This window comes from Nicotiana attenuata, unplaced genomic scaffold, assembly GCF_001879085.1.
Source record: "Nicotiana attenuata strain UT unplaced genomic scaffold, NIATTr2, whole genome shotgun sequence".
NCBI classification, from domain to species: Eukaryota; Viridiplantae; Streptophyta; class Magnoliopsida; order Solanales; family Solanaceae; genus Nicotiana; species Nicotiana attenuata.
In genome coordinates this window covers 20,989-32,914 of record NW_017673017.1, presented here as the reverse complement: position 1 = coordinate 32,914, position 11,926 = coordinate 20,989, and the positions used below count along the sequence as shown (strand labels likewise).

At 34.0% G+C, this 11,926-nt stretch overlaps 2 protein-coding genes across 3 annotated transcripts; one reads left to right on the top strand and one right to left on the bottom strand.

Annotated features, from left to right (window-relative positions):
• The first annotated feature begins 1,052 nt into the window (after positions 1–1,052).
• LOC109215206 (ras-related protein YPT3) lies at positions 1,053–5,812 on the top strand. Its single transcript, XM_019379225.1, has 2 exons — positions 1,053–1,382; positions 5,060–5,812. Exons 1-2 carry the CDS (start codon positions 1,162–1,164, stop codon positions 5,493–5,495), a joined length of 657 nt encoding a protein of 218 aa, XP_019234770.1. The 5' UTR covers positions 1,053–1,161; the 3' UTR covers positions 5,496–5,812.
• Positions 5,813–6,393: 581 nt separating this feature from the next.
• On the bottom strand, positions 6,394–9,871 carry LOC109215207 (probable WRKY transcription factor 69). 2 transcript variants are annotated; one of them, XM_019379226.1, is made up of 3 exons: positions 9,588–9,871; positions 9,272–9,418; positions 6,394–7,189 (listed from the first exon to the last, which is right to left on the bottom strand). In XM_019379226.1, the coding sequence occupies exons 1-3, from the start codon at positions 9,728–9,730 to the stop codon at positions 6,655–6,657; spliced, it is 825 nt and encodes a 274-aa protein (XP_019234771.1). In that variant the 5' UTR covers positions 9,731–9,871; the 3' UTR covers positions 6,394–6,654. The 2 variants fall into 2 exon arrangements, with proteins under 2 accessions (XP_019234771.1, XP_019234772.1); XM_019379227.1 differs by having other exon boundaries at positions 9,272–9,415.
• Positions 9,872–11,926: the final 2,055 nt, after the last annotated feature.

Genomic DNA, 11,926 nt, shown 5'->3' with positions numbered 1-11,926 from the left:
AAGAGTGCGAATAATTGTTTTTATGATGACCCCACTAAACCTGTCATTATGCTCTATTTGCTACTGATGTTTCGTGTTGTGCCACTGGTTTTCCTTTGAGTACATATTTTTATTAGAATACAGTTTTACTTATTAGACAACGAGAATTTATAATAAAGAATTATAAGATTAGTTATGCTTAATGCCCGTGGACTCTGACCCACCAGTACCACATGCCTAACGCAACTTTCCCTATATTGATCTGTGCGGTTCTAATTATACGCCTAAAGTAAAGCTGTACTGATTTTTAAATATCAAATCGTTGTAATTCCTAATTTATCCTTCCCCTTTGGTAGATTGCGAGACTTATAGCATTTCGGTATTAATATTGATAGACACCCATAAATATAATTTAGCAGGTGACAAATGTTACTGTACTTATACTATTATGTGACAACTGGTGCGATTTTGTTATGCCTATACTTTGTTTTTATTTTTTCTTGAGCCAAGAGTCTGTCAGAATATTCCATTTGTGCTTCTAGCCTGGGGTAAGATTTGCATATACATTATTTTCCCGTACTCTATTTGTGGGAACTCGGATTGGTACGAATTAATTATAAATATAATATTAAGTAAATGTTCAATTATTTATGTGATTAAAGCCAAACAAGGAGTATGAATGTACATATTCCCAAAATGCTAAGTTTATTATTGTATGTACAGAGAGGAGGAAGAACGTACAGAGAAAAATGAAAGAGAATTTTCTTATATGGAATAATTGTTTTTTTGCGGGTAAATGATATTATCAATAATTGTGGAGTACATTTGACCATTAATTTTTCAATCTTCTATTAATTTTCCTTAGTTGCTCCTAGTTCTGCTATTTCCCTATATACATACTTCAATACCTTTTTTGCTTAAGTGGAAAATTGGTGTAATTTCTACTCTCTTCCAATAATTTTTCATCTTCATATATTCGAAAAATATCAAAGAAAAAGAATCAAAGCAGAACCCGAAAGGGTAATTACGTCATTTCAACATTCATTTCTATTTTAAGCTGTTCCTAGAATATAGCCAACCTCAGACAAGAGTCCCAACCCCATTTATCCGCCTTAGTTCTCTGATTTACTTACTTTTTCCCTAACCAAAAAACACCGAACAAAGTAGTAAGTATTATTAAAGATGGCAGGTTATAGAGCAGATGATGAGTACGATTACTTATTCAAGCTAGTGTTGATAGGAGATTCAGGTGTGGGTAAATCAAATCTGCTTTCAAGGTTTACTAAAAACGAATTCAATCTGGAGTCTAAGTCTACAATTGGCGTTGAGTTTGCTACCAAAAGTCTCAATATTGATAACAAAGTTATTAAAGCTCAGATTTGGGATACTGCTGGCCAAGAAAGGTTAAGTTTCCTCCTTTTTTTTTAAAAACAAAGAAATCCCTGATAAAATCTTTTTTTTTTCTTCTGGTAAGTATACTTTAGATATCTCTGTCTCTTTTTGTGTTTGTGTATGTGTATCTGGGGTTTGTTTATTTATGCTTTTGTGGCTTTAGTTATAGTGCTTTTGTTAATTGGTTACATGATCTTTGTTGAACTCTAATAACCGTTTATATTGGTGTGTGAGCTTTTTATTTATTTATTTGTATGAAATCTGCAATATATTTAAGTGTGGGGTTCCAGAGTGGTAGTAAGTGCTTGCTTTTACATGTTTTCGCGCTTTAGTCAAGTGAAAGTTGCTTGTGGCTTTGTTGTTTTAAGCTTCTTTTTGTAGGATTACTCAATATTGTTTGTGTTTATTGATATTGTAAATGAGTGTGTAGATGTGGTTTTGTTGCTTGAATGGGAATCCTGTGTAGTATATGTATTACTATTTGAAATTTGAGGGACATGGAAGTTGCACCGCCACCAATTATAGAACTTACTTTCTACATGTTTTGCGAAGGCTGTTTTGAAGACATAATTAATTACAATATTACATATAAAAGTGTGTTGTTTCTAATAGGCTTTTAGATGAGGTGATCACACTATTCAACACTTCCGCATGATATCTATACTCCTAGTTGTCTAGATGCTATTGTGGTGTCAATCTGAAAGCTAGTTTTAGAAATTTTTGTTTCCAAATTTGTTATTATGAGATTACTTGAACTTATTCAATTCGTGTACAAGTACATCGGGACGATATGTTTTCTAAATTCTAATATGACAAATAAATGACTGAAGCAACTCCTTTTCCCCCTCGTAATTTTTGAAATCCTTGGCCAGTTTGTTGTTTGATTGATTTCATAGCTTTTCATTTGCCAATTGAAAAGAGAAGGTTAAAAAAAAGAACTTTGTGTATACCAGAAGGAATTCAATCTATTACAGGCATGAGATGATGTGTAGAGCAAAACTAATTTGTTTTTCCCAACAGATGTTTACACTGAATATGAAATAGCTTTACCTTGAGTTTAGTATTGAGGTTTATAAGACATACAAAATGGGTTAACTAAAAGGAGTGGAAATACCTTTAAAAATCGAAGTGTATATTTAGTTGCAAAATAGATCGTCATTTTTGAAATATAGATCTTTGACATGGATCCTTCATTGACTTACATGTATCCGAATTGTTGAAAGTAGATTCTTTAGATGTACTACAAATTAGCGAAAAGTCTATATGTACACATAGAAGATACTTGCGCACATCATATGGAGTTAATGTTTGGAAATAGGTCTAACAAAGCTAGAAACTAAACCAAGCCCCTTCGTGGTTAGAATACAAACAAATAATTGAAGCCATAGTTGTAACTTTGGTACAGCTTAAAGTACTGACCAAAAAACTGAGACACAATTTAAGTAAAATTTGTAACTTAGGTAGCTTTTATAACGTTGGCGTTTGGGTCAATTTGTGCGCACCTTTACTATTCCACTAAATCCACAGTTACTTGCTAACCCCACTAGTACAGTTACCTAGTAACTCTGTACACTTCATTGAGTGTTAGGTCACATCCCTTGGTGTTCATAACCCTTTTCGTATATAAGAAAGAAAGGGAAGGGATGCAGTTGATATTTGATAAGGACAATTGAAAATAAAATCTCGTACAAGTCATCTCTCTGGTAGCGAACTCGAAGAAAGAAAAGAAATTTTGGAGAAGCAAAACCTTACTCTAGCACTGGTGCAACTCCAGTTTTAATTGTATTTGGTCAAAGCTTCTAGCCAGAAGTTAACAATGATGTAGAATCTCTTTTCTGTGTCTCACCCTAGAAAAATTCTTCTTAAAGGTTGTGTGCTTCTTGGTGACTGTTAGGTGTGAAAACTATGACTACCTCAGAACTTATGGCCATGAAAAAGTTCACTACTTTGTTGGTATAACAAATTTTTCACTTTGTCAAGTTTCTATTCTGAGATTTGGTACCTCAATTTTCTATTGTTAAGAGATTGGGTATATCTACAGAATGCCCTGTGAAAACTAAGAAAATAGGCACAAAGTAAAGAACATGCTTGGAGTTGAACTTCAGAAAACAACATCATTTTTGCCAAATGAAAAAATTCTTGAGATCAAGTTATCAAGAGAGTAAGAGACGAGAATGCTCAAGGATAGTTTGTATTAGGTTATTGGTTGGCATGATCGTGGTGAATTGAAGGTTTGGTCTTTCTTCTTGCAAATACATTAAGCATTGCCTCTGGTTATTTTCAATTTTGGACGTGGTTGACGTAATTAGCACAAGGCTTATGAATCATAAGTGTGTTTTACATGTCATTAGCAATGGTATCACATCATAGTTGTTCTTCCAGATGTTCTATGCTCATGTTTCTTACAAAAAGTACATAATAATTGGGTGCAAACACGGTGCAGTGTTAAATATAGGGTGATACAACATGTTTCGTAATTGTATATGGAGCTGGCATGATAAAACATGAGAACTGAATTAAGAGGAAGATGAAATTTAGTTAGCCCTGCTTGAATGCCCTTGGGTGGCTTTCTGATATGTTGCTTTGCCTTTATCCTACTCATTTCTTGTGAACATGTGCAGCATGCGTGTTAGTTCATGGCAGTGCTTTTGTTGGCACAGTCCAGCCGCTGGTTCATTGCTTTTTAGTGCCTGATATGTATTTGACATCTTGTGCATTTCTCAATGGCAAGGATGTGAAAGTCTGGACGAAATATTCATCATAATTCCTGCTTATTGCAAAGCCCATGTTTTGATATATTCCCTATTGGTGGTTGTATGCAAAACTTTTTCCTGAGATGAATAATAGTTCTAGCTTAAAAATCTTTGAGCAATTTCATCTCTTTGGGGAGGGGGGGGGGGGGGTAGATTTTCTTTTCTAGCTAGTTTGCTAAGGTGCAAGTTAAGCCTGATATATTTACCCCCACACTGTCCAACTTAACCCTAAAATAGAGCAGTGGAAGAAAGATAGAGTAGACATCAGCTTTCTGGTCCTTTATCTTCTGTCTTGTCTTGTGGTTTCTTCTCCTATTGTTTTTTCAGTGCGAGTTGTGGACTTATTTCTTTGTTTAGGGAGAATAGTTTGAGAAATAAATGTATAAAGTAAGTTAGTGTTTAAAACACATTTAAGTTACATCTTTGTCCCACTTTAGTATTTGTAACCTTTGATTTAGGTGTCTCTATAAGAGCTGAATTAATTGTATCTTTCACACAAAGTTAACTTTGTGAATTTCAACTTTTTAAGTAATAGAAAATGATCAAAAAGTTTTGTTAGCAATAAAAATAGGTCATGTTTTTACTTCATCAAAAAAAATAAAAAAAAAATAGGTCATGTATACTGGTATACCACAACTTTCAATATTTTTCTTTGTTAGTAAATATAATATTCGTATATTCAAGCTCAATTGCATAGGCAGTTGTTTGGATACTATGATCTCTTTTCCCTACGTTTTTCTTTTTCCCTCTTGGTGCCCCTTTCTCCCCCATTATTGATGTTCTTTGCTTATGGTGAATATGTAGTTGCTTGTATGTGATTTGTTGCTAACTGTTGTATAGAAAGGGAACAAATTGAACACGGGAACTCATGTAAATTAGATGTTATCATCTTAAGGTGTTATACTACTGCTTCATTTTTTCTTCTTCCCTACCAGATATCGTGCCATTACTAGTGCTTATTATCGGGGAGCTGTCGGTGCTTTGCTTGTATATGATGTCACTCGACATGTTACCTATGAGAACGTCACAAGGTGGTTGAAGGAGTTGAGAGACCATACTGACCCTAACATTGTAGTCATGCTCATAGGCAACAAGTCAGATCTCCGACATCTCGTTGCTGTTTCAACTGATGAGGCTAAAGGTCTGGCAGAGAGGGAGGCCCTATACTTTATGGAGACTTCTGCATTAGAAGCAACCAATGTGGAAAATGCATTCACTGAAGTTCTCACGCAGATATACCGGATCGTCAGTAAAAAAGCAGTCGAGGCTGGCGATGAAGGTGCTACTTCATCTGCTCCTCCTAAAGGAGAGACGATTAACATCAAAGATGAAGGATCTACTTGGAAAAAGTTCGGATGCTGTTCAAGCTAGGGTACCAGAAAAATGTGCAAGACAATACCTCAAGCTTTTTCAGTTGTAAATTGTCATTAAATCAATGATTTCGTTTGCTGGATTTAAGCTAGCCATGAGAATACACGAAGCAGTGTTCTCATGAAAAACTCCGAAGGAGCGGGTACTGTTGGTTTCTAATTACAGAATGTGCAAACAAGGTCTTAGTTTTATGTGTATTGGATGATGGCTTGAAAAAATTGGAGACACTGGCAAGAGCTTTCCAGTAACATGTTACCAATATATCATCTTTCGTCTGGATTGTCCCTTTGGTTTTAATTCGATTATTTTTTTGTCTATCTCTTGAGTAGAAATTGTTGTCCATTAATAGGGCAAAGATCAAACTGTTGATACTCTGCAGATATAGCATGTGAACTTCATTTAACAGCCGTTCCATATTATGGAGCTAAAACGCTTCATACTCAGAAATTCTCCATTGCCCATATTGCTTTGAACCCATCATTGCAATCTTTGTGTTTGAGACTCTTTTCGTTCATGATGTTAGGCATAGGATTAAGAAACAAATGATATAATATTTATTTTAGTTATAGAGAGGGCAGCCGGTGCACAAAACATCTTGCATTCACGCAGAGTCCGGGGAAAGGTTGCACCCCAAGGGTTGTGATTTAGGCAGCCTATCCTGATGCAAGCATCAATGGCTGATTCCACGGCTCGAACCTGTGACCTATAAATCACAATTTGACCATTGCTCCAAGGCTTCCCTTCGAATAAAAAAGTAATGTTCCTGTTACTATTTTAACATAGTATTGTTTATTACCACATGTCAAGCCGCTAACTAGCAGTCTAGATGCTTAAAATGTACAGATGTTAGGTTACATTGAATCCCTGTCCACATTATAAAGCAAAAGTAGGCTCATGATAATCCAAAAGGTGAACTTTGCCAAAAGGAGCTCAATCAAGTAAAATCAAATCAAAGTATGTATCTTCTTTTATTATTTTTTCTTTTTTTTTTTGTTTGTTTTCCAATCTAAGAGATCTTTACATAAAGAAGAAAAATTAAAAAAAGGGTCATGAAAAACGTGGAACGAAAAAAAAGCTTTTGGTATCTCGTGTGGCAAACTCAGGTCCATCATCTACATGTAATTTCAGTTTTCAGTGTGAAAATCTGACACGTGGCTTGTTATCCTGTACCGCCGCAACACGGTGCTTCCACACTATACCGCCGGAAAACAACCGAACACTCCGGCAACTCCCCTAAATCACCAAACAAAGACTGGTCCTCCTCCCGAATGGGCAACATTAAAGCCACGTCAGCATCTCTCCACGTGGACCCCACCATTGATGACGTGTTCTCCATAAATGTAGGAGTTCCCACATCGGAGAACCAACCCAATTCGCCGGCCAGCTCCGAGAAGCCATTGTCATGTTGATAAGCAAAGACGTCACATTCTTCAGGAGATGATTTGTCTGTCATGGTGACGTCAGTGGCCGCAGTCGCCGCATTGTTCTCTCCGGCGGTATTGGTAGAGGTTGTGGGGGTGGTGGGTGTACTGGTGGCAAGAGGATGGTGGTGGTGGTGTTTGGTGGTGGCGGCGGGGAATTGGTGGTTGTGTTCAGAACAGTAGGTAATGAGGAGAGTGGTGGGGTCCAGGCGGCTACGCTCTACTTGTTTTCTGGCAGGACAGCCTTTGGAACTACTACATCGATAATATCCCCTGCGCATGAAACACATGCACCATTTTAAAAGATAGAAATAATAAACAGAGTACTAATAGCCCACCAAAACTTTATAATAGTAAAAAATATTGAAGAACCCATAAAAGTTTGCTCTTTTCACAAATTACATTTTCTTCTAGAAATCCAAAGACAGTGAATTGGACCTTAAGATTAAGTGAATACACAGTATTATCAAACCAATTAGGTGCCCTTTGGTAGGATGTACGTTAGGAAAATAATACATGTATTAGCTAGCTTTGATATTATTAATCCTTTGTTTGGTAGTGTTTTTCAAACCTATAGTGAACCGTGACATTAGCAATACTATAGTTTTTAATACACGGAGTCATGGATAAGCATGTATAAAAACAAAACAACCTTTTCAAAACCTTTAATACACCAAACTAAATAATAGGTAAATAATAATTTCAGCATTACTAATCCTAGCAATACTAATACACCCTATTTAATACTACTCTTATACACCCTACCAAACAACCCCATACACTAAAAGGTATGTCTCCGCTTTTGTTGCATGTTCATTTTCTAAGACTTTTCACACGTACCAAAACATCTTTTAGAGTTTGTGCTCCAAAACATTACATAAGAAATGTAATGCTGAAGTTTATATATATATATATATATATAAACAGAACAAAATGTTATACAAAATGAGGAAGTATATCGAACGCTAAATTGGCACAAGTGTATAATTTTTAACATATTGTTTTACTACATTTATAAAAGTCAAATCCGAAAACAATGAGTGTTTTTGCATTTACCATCATTTATGGAATCCACATCAATGGAGAAGAGAGTGGGCTATGAAGACACTTAGAAGTCGTGGAACTCGAGGTTAGATCAAGTTGTAGAAGTTCATTAAATGTATGGGAAAAAAACTCAAAATTTGTAATGCCACTTCGCTCCAATTTTCTCTAATGTATATTTTCTAGCGTTGTAATGTTATCAATCTGGCCATACTATTGAAAGCAATAATATCAATGGCTAATAAATTATGGAACAATGTCTTGAAAGCGTCCACTCCAAGGGACAACCACATTAATGTTATATAGAAACCCTAAGATTAGTTATATATATTATTAAATAGATGACACTTTAATTTAGAGTTTAAGTTCAATAACCTGACAGTGTTAAAAAGATTTTCCGGCAATTACACATAATCTTTTTCTACAAACATTAATTAGTAATTTTGAAAAAAGAGAATCAATCTTTTATAAAATATTTTAATATACTAATAGTGTAAAAAATTATTTATATTTTTATACATTTTTTTACACTAATAGTGTTAAAAATTATTTACATTAGCAAAGCATTTAACTCAAATCCTCTAATTTTAATTATTACTACTATTTTTTATTTTCACCCTTCCCTAAAATTTATTTCTCTTTTCAGGGTCAGTTAATATCCCATTACACCATAAAGTTGTTTTCGTGTGATCTATAGGTTACAGGTTTGAGCCGTGAAATCAACAGTTGATACTTGTATCAGGGCAAAATTGCCTACATTACAATTTTTGGATACGGCTCTTCCCGAACCCTACATGAATACGGGATACTTCGTGAGCTGCACTACACTTTAGAATTGAACCCCTATCTTAGTGGCATAAATGCTCCAATACTATAAGAAGCAAGTACAATACATGATCCTTTGTGCCTATCCTTAATTGGCTAATACGCTAAAAGATGTAATTAATGGATAATTCAACATGTTAAGTCTGTAAATATAAATTTCAACTGTTGATTGCCAATTACCAGAAAAGGAGCGTGATTAGCAAGGTGTAAGTAGGCGAGTGAAGTACTACTAGCAATGCATAATTTAAACTACTACATTAATTTAATGCAAAGTTTAATTGGTCCATAATAAGATAGTCATCAGCCTTGCGGATAAGAATCAAAACCTTTACCAACTACCCCCCGGCGGCAACTACAATGACTGTTTAAAACAATAATTCTGTCATTATTAATTTTTAAGCTTCTCTTAAAACTTGTCTTACTAACTATACATTTCATCTATGTGAAAAATCTAAAAATAAGTGAAGATAATTAATTTAATTTAATTACCTGGGATAAGGTGACCCTTTAATTGGCTTCTGTCCATATTTCCTCCAAGACCAAGAATCTGGTGGTGGATAAACTTCTCCTTTACTTCGTGATCCATCAGCATCAATAATTGGCACTGTAATTACTTTCTTTTTTGCTCCTCTCCTACTACAAATACAATCAAACCAATACTAATATAAGAAAAATATCCAAATTTTCATTTTTCTCCGAATTCCGTAAATAAAAAAAAAAAGAATAAAACTAACCATAAAATATTTAAAGATTCATTTTCTCAACAACAAAAAAAAAAAAAAAAGAAGAAGAATAATTTACAAACCTTTTTGTAGGAGATGGCATGTTAACTTCAGCAGCTTCATCGCCGGAAAAGGGAGAATCGGCGGCATTATCCGGCGGAGTTCCGGTGGAATCTTCTTGTTTGATAAAAAATGGAGTACTTCTTCTGTTTAACCTATCTTCCATGACCAAAAACTAGCTAAAGCTTATTAATTATAACTTGGACAAAAATCTTTTTAGTTTATCATATAGAAAAGAAAGAAAAAAGTGTTTGTAATGGGATTGCCGGAAAGAGTTGGTATGAAGGTAGTGGAAAATAATTTGTCAAGTTTTGGGTTTTAATACGAGGGACAGTCCAAATTGACAGATTGGCAAAAATATAGTTTATTAAGGACGTGCAAGCAATTAAACATGATAATGTCACATAAGGTGACATGTTCATATGTTGATTAATTATTATTTTTCTAATTAAGGGGCGGGCCCCTTGTCTTAAATATTTCTTTATTCATTTATCCAAGTTGGCCATTGCTATTTTTTTCTTATCAATACTTAATGTAAAATTCTAAAAAATCTTATGTAAAATAAAGGGAACTTTTACAACCAATTATAGCAGGTTATATATTATTTTTCGAATTATCATATCATGCTTGCTAAATTGTATGTTGATATAAGTTAATTTAATCTGATAGTGTAAAAATTTACGTATATGAGTATTATTGTTGCACAGAACTTAATTCCTAAAATAAATGGCATCAGCAAATTGGACTTGGCTTTGTGAGGGTGAGAGGTTAATTAAGTTGCGATAATGGAATATTTTGTACTTATATGGTAGGATGGCTGTGAACCATTATGTCCATCCCAAATCATACGGCAAATATACTTCCAACAAGTTTATCGCTTGTCACGATATATTTAGAAACAGAGTCACGATTTGAAGTTTACGGGTATGACATCGCAATCTTATTAAGTTATTTGGTTCTAAATTATATTTTACATATTCAATGATTTTGAAATAAAAAATCCAAAATATGAACAAAAGTTACTGGATTCGGCCGAACCTGCATCCGACACTATATATATATCTTCTTTAGTTCAAAACAAATTGGATATCCAAATTGTTCCTCTTCCACAAATTTTATACAGAAATTTTGTAGGTAAATTTTTATTCAAATTAGAAGTTAAAAACTAAACTGAGTCCGCTGTAAACATAAAAGTTTAAAAGATGAATAGTTAAATGAATTTGAATTTTTGAGATTAGTACTATTGTTAATGATTTATGAATAATCTCACATATAAAGATTGCCATATAAATTACAAAAAAATGAAGTATATACCAGTCGCTACTATAGCTAAAAATATGTGTAGTTATTTGTTGATTGGCTTAATTACATTATAGATCTTGTAGTTAAAAGTCGTGTTACTAGTTTATTTCTTTTTCTTTTTTTGCTGGAACGACAGTTGAATGTATGAGGTTGTTATAACAGATAATTAACGTTTTTGATTTAATCATTAGCGGCTTAAATAAATGACTACCTAACCTACCAGGCATGCCCCAGCTAATAGAGATTTATTTTAGAAAGAAAAGACCATTCCTTATATAAGTCATAGGAATCCTAGTGAATCATCAATCATGAAATTGTATATTCACATTTAGGTTTCTCCATAGCAGCCCTAGTTAGTATAACTGTGTTCAGAACAGAAAATCAGAAAAGCAACTTAGAACAGAAACATAAAAATATTTCTGAGTCCACAAATTTTTCGTTTGTATTCTTAAGGAATATAATTCACTCACTGTTGTTCAAGATATTTGGATTAATTCCTCCTACGATGAAACGGAAAAACTATTCTGTAATAGAGGCACTACAAATTACAGAGGTTCAGCGAACTCAATAGCGGATCAAATCACACATGACTCTTATGTTTGTTTGGATACAAATATATAAAGAAGAGGCGGGAAATTTCAGATTTTTATGTGAGCGAAAAAAGTTTGAATTCATAGGAATGAAAGGTGTTTACCCTTAAAATCGGATAACAATCAAACTTATAAGTGGTTTTAAGGATATGTGATTTCACTTGGCACAAACTGATAAATATCAGAATTAATGCTAGGAATTAACAGTAAAATAAAGCAAACCAATGTGATGAACAACTATGGCCCTCGAGCTAGACTGCCCTCGAACCAACTGAGTTTGCTTATTGAAAAGTATGAACTTGAACATATTGCCTTGTTATACGTGAATGTAAGATGTTTACAAAATGATTAAGACCCTCTTTATATAGTAGATGAATCCTATTTATGGTATAATTCTAATTACAGAAGTAAATCCCATGATAGGCTAAACATCCGATCTTGACTCGATATGTGCCGAGATTTCCGCCACG

Excerpts from the sequence above, each read along its gene's own strand:
- LOC109215207 (XM_019379226.1), bottom strand. The coding sequence starts at position 9,730 with ATGGAAGATAGGTTAAACAGAAGAAGTACTCCATTTTTTATCAAACAA. Across the intron at positions 9,419-9,587 it reads ATGCCATCTCCTACAAAAAG|TAGGAGAGGAGCAAAAAAGA; the intron begins GTTTGTAAATTA and ends TTGTATTTGTAG. Across the intron at positions 7,190-9,271 it reads AAAGGGTCACCTTATCCCAG|GGGATATTATCGATGTAGTA; the intron begins GTAATTAAATTA and ends TTTCATGCGCAG.
- LOC109215206 (XM_019379225.1), top strand. The coding sequence starts at position 1,162 with ATGGCAGGTTATAGAGCAGATGATGAGTACGATTACTTATTCAAGCTA. Across the intron at positions 1,383-5,059 it reads GATACTGCTGGCCAAGAAAG|ATATCGTGCCATTACTAGTG; the intron begins GTTAAGTTTCCT and ends CTTCCCTACCAG.